This window comes from Pelodiscus sinensis, chromosome 20, assembly GCF_049634645.1.
Source record: "Pelodiscus sinensis isolate JC-2024 chromosome 20, ASM4963464v1, whole genome shotgun sequence".
Lineage (NCBI taxonomy): Eukaryota > Metazoa > Chordata > Testudines > Trionychidae > Pelodiscus > Pelodiscus sinensis.
In genome coordinates, this window is record NC_134730.1 from 6,726,716 (window position 1) to 6,740,805 (window position 14,090).

General features: G+C 50.4%; 1 protein-coding gene across 1 annotated transcript in view; it reads left to right on the top strand.

The window, feature by feature from the left end:
• LOC102444405 (uncharacterized) overlaps nt 1-14,090 on the top strand; it is a 172,780-nt gene that overhangs the window by 136,003 nt on the left and 22,687 nt on the right. The window contains exon 5 of the mRNA XM_075903552.1: nt 6,508-6,819. Coding sequence (XP_075759667.1) covers nt 6,508-6,819 — 312 coding nt within the window. The remainder of the gene's footprint in view (nt 1-6,507; nt 6,820-14,090) is intronic.

Here is a 14,090-nt window from a genome sequence, read left to right on the forward strand (position 1 = left end):
GGCTACATAGAAAGAACTGAAGCTAGAGTGGAAAGGAACCAGAAGCTTGGCAAAGAGGCTGATTGTCTAAAGCAGTGGTGTCCAACCTTTTTACACCCAAGATCACTTTTTAAATGACAGAACAAGCCACGATCTACCATCCCGCCCCTTCCTTGAAGCCCCACCCCTTCCTTGAAGCCCCGCCCTCTCTATTCTCTTCCTCTCCATCACTTTTTTCCCCAATTCTTCTGTAGGAAGAAGTTTTTCCAACATTTGCCCTGTCTAGACTGGACCAAATGTCAGAAAAACCCTTTCTTTTGGAGGCCCCTTATTCTTCGTGGAAAGAGGAATATAGGGGTGACCGAAAGATCATGTTTGATCTTCCACTAAAAGAAGTGGAAGAACAAATGCATCCCTGCATGCAGAAGAGTTTTTCTGGGATATCTCCGAAATCCTGAAAAACTCCTGCAGTCTAGCCGGACCCTCTCTGGGTTGAGACAGGATGTGTAGGCTATGGGGTGGGAATGAGGGATTTGGGTGTGGGAAGAGGTGAGAGGTGCAAGCTCTGGGAGGAAATCTGGATGCAGGAGGAGATGGATAAGGGGACACTGGCTTGGGGAGGGGGCTCCAGGCCAGGCAGTGTTGGGGTCAGATGTAGGATTAGGGTACTAAGCAAGCTACAGACTTCTGGATGTGAGGGTTCAGGAATTTGGGTTGGAGTATGTGAGGGGCTCAGGGCAGGGGGTTCCAGTGTATGATAGGCTCAGATGTAGGGTCTGGGAGAAAGGGGAGTGCAGGAGTGTTATGATGCTGTGGCCAGATGGGGGCTTGGCCCCAATTGGGGGTTTGTTGGCCAGGCTTCATTTTTAAATAAAATACGATGTCAAACACAAAGACTACGTCTAGACTACATAAGAAAAGGGATGTAAATTAGACGTATCACAATTGCTAATGAAGCTCGGATTTAAATCTCCCATGCTTCATTAGCATAAAAATGGCTGCTGCTTTTTCAAGAGGGATCTTTTGGAAAAGGCTTTATTTTCCGCAAGATCAGCGTCTAGACTGGCGCTTTTCTCCAACAAAGCTCCATGCCGAAAAAAAGCGGCAGCCATTTTTATGCTAATGAAGCGCGGGATATTTAAATCCCCGCTTCATTAGCAATTGCATGCGCAGCCGGGTGCGAGAAGGCCTCTACAGCCAAACTGCCAGGGGCTCTTCCTCCAGGCAGCCCCCTCAGCCCTGAGCCTCCCTGCCCTGTTCCAGGTTGAAATTCCCCCTTCCCACCTGTGAGAGTCACTGAGGGAAGCACTTTATTTTGTTTAAAAACAGTTTATTTTCTCTGAACAAAAGAGTTTTGTATTTTAGTTTTTCAAAAAAGCAACAGTGCAATAAACTGTCCACACTTTTTCATCAACACCGGTCTCTGTTCTCAGTGTGTGAGGAATGAGTAGAATGGGTGAATGTGGGGCCAGAAGGAGCTATGGGGAGGAAGGCAACAGGGGCATGAGGCAATCCCACATTTGGAAGGCCCTGGGGAAAATCATTGGCCTCCATGGGAGAACTGCTCCCTCAGGGCTTCCCGAATGTGAAAGCTCAGCTGGTGGGCTTGCCGGATAGCAGCTGTCTGCGGCTGCTTAACGTGCCTCCCCTCCACATCAGCCCGTGTCCCCCACGCAGGGAGGAAGGCCTCCCCTTTCCTCTCCACCAGGTTATGCAGCACACAGCATGCTGTAGCCACATCAGGAATGTTGTGTTCCCCCATGTCCAGCCGAGTGAGCAGGCATCTAAATCTGCCCTTTAGCCGGCCAAAGGCGCACTCCACCTGGAAGCGAGCCCGATTCAGGCAGGAGTTAAACAGTTCCCTGCTTGCATCCATGTGGCCGGTGTAGGGCTTCATGGGCCAGGGCATAAGGGGGTAGGCCGCAACAGTCATGATGCACGTAGGAATCTGCACATTACCGACTGCATAGTTCCTCTCAGGGAAAAATGCCCCAGCCTGAAGCCTGCGGTACAAGTATGAGTTCCGGAATACACGGGCATTGTGAGCCCAGCCTGACCACCTGACACAAATATCTGTGAACTGTCCCCAGTGGTCGACCAGGGCCTGCAGCACCATGGAAAAGTAGCGCGGGTGGTGCGTGGATGGGGATGTGAGTGCTCCACCGCAGTTCGGAAAACCCAGACCTGCAAATCCGGCCAAGATGGTAGGCAGGTCTCCGAAGCGGACAGTCCTGTGGAGCAGCTCAGAATTGATGGCTGTCACCACCTGCAGAAAGGGACACATACAAACACACATAAGAGGACATGAGAGGAGCGGTGAGAGGTACACCCCTAACCCTCCCCTCCCAGAACCTGAGAGCCCCCCTCAGGCAACCTCCCCCGGTGTCTGCCGCACCACCGCAGGGTGAGGCCAGGCAGGCTTCTACCACTCCCACCCAATCCCCCATTCCTTGTGCCTGGTCCTGACCGTCCCCCTTATCCGCCAACCCCCGACCCCATGGACTGTCCCCCAAGCATGACTTACCTCCATCAAGACTGCCCCAACGGTAGATCTCCCCATGCCGAACTGATGTCCCACAGAGCGGTAGCAGTCGGAGGTGGCCAGCTTCCACAGAGCAATAGCGACGCACTTCTCCAGGGGGATGGCGGCCCGCAAGCGGGTCTCCTGGCATTGCAAGGCAGGGGCGAGCCAGGCAAAGAGCTCCTGGAAGGTGGCCTTCCGCATCCAGAAGTTTCAGACCCACTGGTCATTGTCCCACTGCTGCATAACTAGCCGGTCCCACCAGTCGGAACTGGTGTCCAACTTCCAAACTCACCTCTCCATGAATAAGTTGGGGGGAAAGGGCAGTAGGGCTGTAGCCTGAGCGAGGGGCTCAAGGCTGGGCTCTGAATCCAGCTCTGCTGCAAACATCATGATGCTCTCATGAACATGCAGCAGAACTTCCAGCAGCACGGTGTGGGCAGGGGCAGCTCAGGCTCCACGGCCAAAAAAACAAAAAAACAAACACAAAAGCCAAAAACAAAATCTGAAAATAAACTGCTGTGGTGTCCAAGGAAGCAGCAACCAGAGCAAAAACTGCAGCAACTCTAGGAGGTAGGTAAGCAAGAAGTAGGAGCAGAGCAACGGCTGTCCAGGAGGATCCCTTTAAGCACGCATCTCTGCAGAGAGCATGCAGTGGGGCCTGGGCTTTAAGGCTGCCCCTGTGACCTTCCAGAAGCACTTCCAGGTGCCTTCTTTTGTCAATAGAGCATCCAGCAGTCTGGACGCTCTTTCTCCGACAGAAGCTTTGTCAACAGTATCTGTAAACAAAGCTTCTGTCAACAAAAGCCTGTAGTCTAGACATACCCTTAGTGATTGCTGCTTGAGTAATCATTTATTTGTGTTCTTTTTTTCCCCTCTGCCTCCCTCAGACTTTGCAAGCTATAACTGCAGCAGCATCAAGACAGAATATAACAAAACTGCTGTAATTTCATGCAACAGCAGCAAGAAGATTACAAATGTGGCAGTTAAGCACTGTGAAAGTTGTGCTAAAGAGAACTCGTCCTTCAAAACAGTTATTAATACATGGGAAAAAATTTTTTTGAGTGAAGATGGAAGAATTCAGTTGAAGCTACACAATTATAGTGCAGTATTGCACATACAGAAAGTAAAAGCCACTGATCAAGGAGATTATAAATGGAATCTTTATTCTGACTCTGGGGAAGATCATAGATGTACAGTCCTGGAGATTACAGGTAAATTCAAAGCATAGAAACAATCATGGACACTACATTAAACTACTCCAGATTTCAGTTACTTTTTTGACCATTTTAATAAATAAGTTCAGTTAGACCCTGAATTAGTTTCCAACGGGCAATTCCCAGCACTAGAGGTTTTTGTGAGGAAATTCCCAGCACTAGAGGTTTTGGGTGCTATAGGAAGCCAGGCTGCTGGAAATGTGGCAGGTCAGTGAGCTTAGGGCCTGAGAGGAAGTCTGGTGTGGGGTTTGTAGTAAGACTTTCTAGGAAGCAAGAAAGAAAGAGTTAATTAATTAATTCTTGGTTTACCTGCAGTTAATACTGTAAGATACATTTAAAAAACAACATATAGTCTGTTCAGACCATTTGTTGTTTTTCAGGTTTATCCTGTACAGACTAACTCAGCTACCCCCTGAAGCTAATAAAGTAAGAGTTTAAGCAAGACTGGCATGGAGCTAGGGCTGACTGAGCTTTCATACAATGGCCTTCAGAGGGCACCAATTGTATTTATCGGCAAGCCCGTTGCTCCTAAGGGGCAACAGGCCATAACATTTCCCAAGGGCATTGGGAAACCTGGGGCTGTGACAGCCATGGGAGTCAGGCCTGGATTACACACAGGGTGCTGAGATAAGGACTGGGGTCAATTGAATTGCTGGGTGAGAGGAGCCCGTAGAGCAGCGTTTCCCAAACTATGGTACCGGGCCGCAGAAAAAAAAAAGCTGGGCCTCAGCGTGCCTGGTGGCTACTGGCCCTTAGGCCAATTCGACCCATTCAGTCGAATCGGGCCCCACACCCCTGCACCCGGAAATGCCGGCGAGTTAAGAGCCGGGGCCCTGCTCCAGCACTATGTGGAGCTGGGTCTCTCCCCAGCTCTTCCTGGAGTGGGCCCCGGATCCTCACACTGGTCCCCCCACGCATCCTTCCCCCTGGGTCCCAGACGTCCCTGCCACGCGCGGCTCCTCCTCGCCGCCTGCCGCCCATGCACAGCATTGCATGTGGGCGGGGAGGACGCCCGGGCATGACGTGACGTCACAGCCCGGGGTTTTGAAACCCGCGGGAGGCACGTTGCGGGGCCTGGCTGGCTGCGGGTTCGGCCTCCGGGGCCTGAGTGTGGACTCCGGCCCCGCAATGTGGAAGGAGAAGGTAGGAAACTGGCTCATGCGGCGGCGGAGGCGAGGAGAGGCGGCAGGGGGAGGGGAGGAGAAGGGGCTTGGGAGGGGAAGGCAGCAAGGGACAGGGTGCAGGAGAGAGACAAATGCCAGGGGGCCAAGTGCAGACCATGAGGGAAAGGGCAGGAGGGGAGGTGTCAGTGGGAGGGGGGACAGGGTGATGCTGGGAGAGGAGAGGAGAGGAGAGGAGAGGAGAGGAGAGGAGAGGAGAGGAGGTGGGAAGGGCATTGGGGCTGGAGGGGGAGGTGCTGGGAAAAGGCTTGAAAGAAGGGGTGGGTGTGAGGAAGGCCAGGATGGAGCAAATCGTGTGTGAGGGCCCAGAGGGGCAGAGACTGGTGAGGGGGTGGGTATTAGGGAAAAAGGGGGCAAAGGGAGGCACCAGGAGGGTGCAGGGCTAAGGGAAGGTGCAGGTGCCAGGGGATTCTGGGGTGAGGAGGAGGGGAGAGCTGGCCCCCGGAAGCAGAACTGGACGGGGGAATCAGGGCAGGCTGGGGAGATTGGGGGGCCGGTGGAAGCAGGGCTGCCGGGAGGGGGGGGGTGAGGTTGGGGGCAGGGAGCTGGCCGGGGAAGATGTGGGGTGGGGGGTGGGAGAAGCAGCCGCCGGAAGGAGGGCTGGACGCAGGCAGCAGGGCTGGCCAAAGGAGATTGGAAGGAGAAGCGGGGGAGAACTGGCTGCCCGGGAGGTTGTGGGGGAAGTGGGGCTGGCCAGAGGCGCAGCAAGGGGAGCAGGGGGGGAGGAATGAATCGGCCTGCAGGGAGTGGAACTGACCCGACCCCGTTCCCCCCTCCCCCTCCCACACACAAAGCACGAGTTAGTCCGGCACAGAGATCCTGCTGTCTCCCCCCACTCTCCCTCTCACACACACACTCCTCGAGTAGTTGCGAACTATCTGGCTGGTAGACACACTCATGCAGCCTGAGCACATTTACCAGCCAGGCAGCTCGAAACTACAAACTGATACATCTAGTAATAATACAACTTACCTACTGAGAAAATACCAGACATGCGGAAAACAAATCTGAGCTGTCTACACTGGCCCTTTTGCGCAAAAGCTTTGCGCAAAAGGGACTTTTGCCTGAACGGGAGCAGAATAGTATTTCCACAAGAAGCACTGATTTCTAACAGTAGGAAGCCAGTGCTTTTGCGGAAATTCAAGCGGCCAGTGTAGACAGCTGGCAAGTTTTTCCAGAAAAGCAGCTGATTTTCCGGAAAAACTGGCCAGTCTAGACACAGCCATATGGTATAGGGGGCAGTTGTCACCCACCCTCACACCAGATCCTATAGGTCCATCCCCACAGACAATGCAGTCAGCAGGGCTGTGACACAGTTTTAGGGGCAATTCAACCTCGACTGAACTTCCGGGGAGTTCCCCTCATACTCCAAGGCTGAATTCGACCCATAATTTAGCTGTTTGTTAGGACTCTCTAGTCACCCGTTGAAATCACTGTGTAAAGCACTTTTCAGAGAGTCTGCAATTGACAGAAATCATTCAGCTGTCATGGACCCAACGCTGTAGCTATGATTTCAGTGGTATGAGATCAGGCTCTCAAAAAAGCAATGGATTTTGCTAGCACCACAAAACAGATTTACAAGCCACAGTCAACACTGTGTTTCTTTCAGCTCCTGAAACTGAGCCTAACTTCATTTGGAACGGAACCGAGCTTTCCTGCCAGTCGCCTATAGGGCATCAGCAAAGGCAGATCCACTGGTTCAACGGCCACGGGACCAACCTGACGGGCAGAGCAAGCCTAGTAGCCGAGGAAGTAGAAGGTGGCTTAACCAGCCTTACCAGCACACTCCATGAGAGCCCCAACTTAACTGCATCCGGGTATTGCTGCGTGGTGGTGTATGACATGCACACCAAGAGAAACAAAGCCAAGTGCCTCAGTGCAGACACAGTCGAGGACTATCTTCGATTTACTTCAAATCCAGGTATAAAGTGCAGACAAACTGCATTTCAGCCCCAAATCTTTCATCTATTATTTGGCAGTTCTCAGTAGTGATGGATGAGAGAACAAGGAGCAATGGTCTCAAGTTACAGTGGGGGAGGTCTAGGTTGGAAATTAGGAAAAACTGTTTCACTAGAAGGGTGGGGAAGCACTGGGATGGGTTCCCTAGGGAGGAGGTGGAATTTCCATCCCTAGAAGTTTTTAAGTCTCGGCTTGACAAAGCCCTGGCTGGGATGATTTACTTGGGATTGGTCCTGCCTTGGGCAGGGGGTTGGACTTGATGACCTTCTGAGGTCTCTTCCAGCTCTATGATTCTATGATTCTACGATCTCCTGATAATGGACCATTATGAGGAGTCCTGTGCAGAATTCGTGCTCCCCAGCTGGAGAGGAGGTGACAGGAAGTTCTTAGATTACTAGTGCTAATGTTAGTATGAGCACCACCTTCCTGTTCCAGGAAAAGCTGTGGGCAGGGATCATCATATGCCTCTGGTCATTATTTTATTATAGGTATTTTTTATAATGCAAAACATTGTGGACAGTGCATTTTGTGTAAGAAAGGGCTCAGGTGCCTGACTTCAGGAGAGAGTTCATGGCTGTGAATCCCAAATGGAGACTGGTGCCAAAGTCACATGCCCCGCCCCTCTCTTAGGACCCTCTAGTCACCCGTTGAAATCACTGTGTAAAGCAATCTTCAGAGAGTCTGCAATTGGCAGAAAGCATTCTGCTGTCATGGTCCCAACTCTGTATCTATGGGTATGTCTACACTACAGCGTTATTTCGAAAGATCTTATTTTGAAATAGTTAATTCAAAATAAATTATTTCAAAATAACGCGTCTACACACAAAATGCATTTCAAAATAGCGTTTTGCTATTTCGAAATAGCGTGTCCACACTGAGTGGATGCTGAATCACATTTAAGGCCGGCCGGAAGCAGGTCCGGCAGGGCATCTGGTCAGGAGTTATTTTGTGTGGCTGCTGCCTGAGGCTATCTGAGGCCTATGCTTAAAGGGACTCCCCCCCCCAGACAGCCGTTTCTCAGCTTTCCCTGTTTGCTTGCCTACCTTGATGAGAGGCAGCGAAGCATTTTGTCTCTGTGTGCTCTGGTTGCCCTCACTCGGGACACCACAGCGCTCTGCAAGACGAAGCCAGAGCCTCCCCTTGGCACTCTGGTTCTTCTTGTGGACGTTTTGCTGTGAGCCTGGCTGCCATCTAGGAGGTCCATCATGGGGCTGGCAGTATCCAGAAGGCCCTGAGGGAGATCTTCCACCCTGAGGAGCACTGAGAGACTCCCTGGTCTGCCCCACTCGGGGCTTGTGCCTCATTCCTCCCTCACATCCTTCCACTTACCCCTCCGTAGCCCTCCGTCCTGATGTAAAATAAAATACATGTATTTTCATGAACACAAACTCTCTTTTTTTTAACAAAACAGGTGCAGGGCGGGAATGAAACTCTGGTGAGACTGGGGAAAGGAGACGGGAGAGGAGAGAAAAGAGGGTGGGAGAGGGGAGGAAACCTGGGAGGAGGGAGATGGAAGGGGGAAGCAAGGGGAAGAATGGAGAGGGGAAGCTCAGGGTTGGGAGTCTCGTTGGATCAACTTGATTTTCATGCAAACCTGCTCCTGGGTTCACATGTGGCCTTTGGTGGCCAGGCTGGCAGCTATCCTGCCATAGACAGTCACGTTCCTCCATCTAGTGCGGAGATCATGGACGTTGGGGGTATCCCCCCCAAACCGGAATAAGGTCCATGATCTCCACCCTGGACCAGGAAGGTGCCTGCCTTCTCCGGGCCCTGGCAGGCTCCTGGGAGCTGGCAGACTGCTTCTCAGGAGCAGTGGAGGGCTGGCTGCCAGTGGCTTGCTGGCTCATGTTTTGGGGCCACTGGGTCAGGGGCAGTGACTGCTGGTTCTGGGCTGGCATGTTTGGAGCTGGCACAGGCACTGTGGCCAGAGTCAACCCCTTTAAGGGCTCTGGGGGATGGGGGAAGGAGAGGAGTGTTCTTGGTTGAGGCTGGAGTAGCTACCAGGGCACCCTGGGAAGGCTGGAGGCCCCCTATTTCGAACTAGCTATTTTGAATTTGGCATTATTCCTCATGGAATGAGGTTTAACAAATTTGAAATAAGCGCTCCGCTATTTCAAATTAATTTTGAAATCGTGGTTTGGCTGTGTAGACGCTAGTAAAGTTATTTCGAAATAACAACTGTTATTTAGAAATAACTTTGCTGTGTAGACATGCCCCTATGATTTCAGTGGTATGAGATCAGGCTCTCAAAAAAGCAATGGATTTTGCTAGCACCACAAAACAGATTTACAAGCCACAGTCAACGCTGTGTTTGTTTCAGTTCCTGAAACTGAGCCTAACCTTATTTGGAACATGTGAAGACTGATTCTCCACTCTGGCACGATGAATGCAGAAGTGGGGGACCACAGAAGTACCCCAAAACCTTATCTTTTCAGGCTTTAGTTTAATACTTCACCCCCCAAAATCCTAAAAACCTAGATTTTGGGGATAAAAATCTGATGCTACCATCATGTGCTTTTGAACCCGCAAACAGGGGTGGACACTTGAAACCAACCCCAGAGCATCCCAAACACTTTTCCCCAAAGAGCTAGAAAAAAGAAAGAGAAAATACAAACTGCTGTCGGTGGCTGCTGTCCCTTTGTCAGAGGCCTGCGGATCCCACAGACAAATTTTCCAGGACACAGAAATTAACCAATTCCAGGTTAATAAAAAAAAGAACGTTTATTATCAAAACAATACTGTACTCCTGTTACAAGCATAATGACTAGATGGAAAAGTCACCAATTAATATACTCATAGGGACTCCCATGGTCCAAAATGTAGTTACAAAGGAGAGGAAAACCCAGTTCTAAATATACAGACAACAGATTCCCATTCCCAAACCATAAAACAATAAAATCTAATGGATTTATCTAGACTTTGCCCTACTTACAGAAGGTGAAGAGTCTTTTCTTGGAGAGGGACATGATGTCTGCCCCCCTCCATATCTGGAGAGTCAACTTCCCAGGGACAAAGGAGGGAAAAACCAAAAATTCCTTTGTCCTAATCTGAAATTCCTACCTGCATTTCTATTGGCTGACTGCTACCTGGCTAGTTACAGTTAACCCCTTAGGGTATGTCTACACTACAAAGTTAATTCAAACTAACGGACATTAGTTCGAATTAACTTTGATAGGCGCTACACTAGCGCTCTGTTAGTTCGAACTTAATTCGAACTAGCGGAGCACTTAGTTCGAACTAGGAAAACCTCATTTTACGAGGACTAAGCCTAGTTCGAACATACTAGTTCGAATTAAGGGGTGTGTAGCCCCTTAATTCGAACTAGTGGGAGGCTAGCCCTCCCCAGCTTTCCCTGGTGGCCACTCTGGCCAACACCAGGGAAACTCTATTGCCCCCCTCCCGGCCCCAGACCTCTTAAAGGGGCACGGGCTGGCTACAGTGCCCGTGCCAGGTGCAAGCCTGCCAGCACCCAGCTAGCAGACCCTGCACCTCGCACGGCTCGAGCCAGCCACCCGATGCCCCCCAGCCCTCCCCCTCTTCCCAGGACCCGGCTGGCGGCTCCTGGGAGCTTGCCCGGGACCGCAAGAGGCGGACACCCGCCTGGTCTAGTGCGGAGATCGTAGACCTCGTCCACGACCTCCGCACTAGGCACAGGAAAGTGGCCGTCTAGGGCAGGAGAGCTGCCAGCCTGGCCACCCAGGAGCAGGTGTGCATGAAAATCAAGGTGGTCCACTGAGACCCCTGACCCTGAGCCCTGAGCTTACAATGGCCGTACTGGGTCAGACCAAAGGTCCATCTAGCCCAGTAGCCTGTCTGCCGACAGCGGCCAACCCTAAGGACCCTGGAGGGGATGGACCGAAGACAGTGACCAAGCCATTTGTCTCGTGCCATCCCTCTCCAGCCTTCCACACACTTTGGGCAGGGACACCACTCCTACCCCCTGGCTAATACAACTCCATGGACCCAACCTTCATCACTTTATCTCACTTCTCTTTAAACTCTGTTCTAGTTGTAGCCTTCACAGCCTCCTGCAGCAAGGAGTTCCACAGGTTGACTCTGTTTTGTGAAGAACAACTTTCTGTTACTAGTTTGAAGCCTGCTACCCATTCCTTTCCTTTGGTGTCCTCTAGTCCTTCTATTATGGGAACTAATGAAGAACTTTTCTTTATGCACCCTCTCCACCCCACTCATGCTTTTATAGACCTCTATCCTATCCCCCTCAGTCTCCTCTTTTCTAAGCTGAGAAGTCCCAGTCTCTTTATCCTCTCTTCATATGGGACCTGTTCCAAACCTCTGATCATTTTAGTTGCCCTCCCCTCTCCCACCCTCTCTCTTCCCCTCTCCCACCTCCTTTTCCCAGTCTCCCCGAATTTTGTTCAATAAAGAGAGATTCTATTTTTGACCACACGTTTTCTTTATTTTGTACATCAGGAAGGGGGGCTAGGGAGGGATAAGTGGAAGGAGGGGAGGGAGGAATGGGGTACGAGCCCCCGATGGGGAGGACTGGGCTGGCTCTGTGGGCCTCTGGGGGTGGAAGCTCTCCTGCAGCCCCCCAATTGCCCGCTCTCCCCAGATGGCAGCCTGCGGCAAGTGCAGCCTGTCTGATGGCCGAGTGCTGTGATGTGCCCAGTGTGGGCACTCAGGGCACTCCAAGCCAGGACTGCTTTGCAAGTGGGGCACCCCTGAGAACTGTCTGTCCGGGGTGGGGGTCGGGTCCCTTTAAGCACAGCCCTCTGCTAGCCTGAGACAGCAGCTCCATGCTCTAAGTCCTCATCTGATGCCCTGCCGGCACTGCTTCCGGCCATCCTTAACCCCGGTTCAGGGTCCACTTAATGTGGACATGCTAGTTCTAATTAGCAAAACGCTAATTCGAACTATTTTTTTAGTCTGGATGCGTTAGTTCGAATTAGCTTAGTTCGAATTAACTAATTCGTACTAAGTTAGTTCAAATTATCACTGTAGTGTAGACATACCCTATGTCCCCAGGCTGCTGACTAACTGTCATTCTTATATGAAACCAACAAATGGTCTGGTAGCACTTTATAGACTAACAAAATATGTAGATGGTATCATGAGCTCTCATGGGCACAGCTCACTTCTTCAGGTGACTGGAGTTTTGAGTTTGGGATGTGAACACTTGAAATAAATAGGAGAGGGGAAGGGTGTGGGATTAAGGGAGGGACAGGGGAGACAGAGCATCAGTAAGTATCTGGAGAATGGGTACTTAAACTTAAGCAGATAAAAATCAAAGTCAATAGATTCTTATGTCAGGAAGGATACTACTCAGAGAGCTGTTAGCACCTTCAATGGTTGTTAAATTGGTAATGTCCTAACCAACCTTCATCACAATCAAGTCCATTAGCATGTGAATTGAATTTGCCGATGAACTGTAATTCCAAGGCTTCCCTGTGGATCTGGCTTGTAAAGCTGATTTGTGACAAGACAGCTACTTGGAGATCTGTCATAGTATGATTTGGAAGGTTAAAATGTTCACCGATAGATTTATGTACGTTTTCTTTATGTGTCCATAAAGGACTAATCTTCGATTTATGTGTCCATAAAGGAAACGTACAGAAACCAGTTTCAATTATTTTGGAATAACTATTTAAAAATCGTTGTCAACAAGTAAGTTTGTAGCAAAACAGACAACAAAAAAGATCAAGGAAACATTTTGACAAACAGATTGCTTACTAGGCATATTACTACAAATCCACGAGTGATCATTCATTTAAAGTACAATACAGAAATGTATTTCCTGCACCTCAGAAGCAGCGCGGAGGCTTGAGGGAGTCAGGGGTAATGCTGGGAAAGAACCTGGATGTGAACTTGGAGAGTTGTGGGTATGGGGGGAAAAGTATTGACAGGTTTTTTAGGAGGGGGGGTGAGGACCATTTGTTAGGGAGCTTCCCATGCAGACTCTGGCTCTGCCATTCAGTCAGGCATATCTCCCTCTGTCCTTGTGTATCCCTGCACCACCAGGGGTGCACTTGCATCCCCTGTCCACATTTGTCCCTCGACTCCTTCTTCTGTCTCCATGTGTGTCTCTGCCCCACCCAGCCATCCTCTTCTCTCCCCTCTGTGGCCCTGCATCCCCTTCCTCTGGGCCCTGATTCTCCACTCCCATTCAGCCCCGACCCAGTCTGTCCTCCCGCCATTAGCTCTTTATGAGCCCCAGACTGTGACATCCCCCCAGCAGCCCTAGGTCCCCACACTCCCCCTAGACCCTCCTTCCTGACCTGTCCTGACAGGAGCTGTGAAGAAGGCACTGCAGGCTCTTTCTCTTTCCTAGCTGGTAGGGAGCAGCTACTCTGTTCTATCACCATAACGTCCGCTGGTTGGCAAACAGCAGAACTGCATCAGCTTTTGGCAGAAGCTAATTTCTGTGGAAATATTAAAAATATGAGTGGCTCCTTAATTATGCACACACAGAGTGACTTACAATTCCCCCAGTAGCAATGCCTGCAGCATATCTGAAAAGAACCCACAAAAGTGCAGCTGCTTTTGAACACATATGTATCCTCACTTTTACGCAACAAGGGAGCATGGATAGCAGATCACAATTTTGCTGGCTTGTTTGTTACATGGATTTTCTTTCTTTTTTCTTTTTCTTTTTTTTGGGGGGTGTGTGCGTGTGTGTGTGGAATGTTATGCTACAGCATATTGGAAGACTGGGTATCTTTATAAAAAAGATGCTTTAGCTCAGTCACAAGATATTGTCTTGAAGCAGATAACAATGAGGCTATGTATAAACTACACCGCTCTGTTGGCAGAGGGATGTAAATTAGATGTATCAAAAGTGCAAATGAAGCCGGGATTTAAATATCCCGTGTTTCATTTGCATAATGGCGGCCGCCGCTTTTTTTCAAAACAGGGCTTTTCGAAAAAACCCAGCAGTTTAGACAGGGCATTTTTAAGTTTAGAGGTGCAAACAACAGCAGTGATGTTGTAGCTGGTGTCTGCTACAGGCTGCTGGATGAGGTGGATAAGGTAGATGAGGCTTTCTTTGGACACCTGAGAGAAGCTTCCAGATTACAGGCCCTGGTTCTCATGGGGGACTTTAATCACCCTGACATCTGTTGGGAGACCAATACAGCAGTACACAGATAATCCAGGAAGTTTTTGGAGAATGTTGGGGATAACTTCTTGGTACAAGTGCTGAAGGATCTGACCAGGGGCCGTGCGCAGCTTGACCTACTGCTCACAAACAGGGAGGAACTAGTAGGGGAAGTAGAG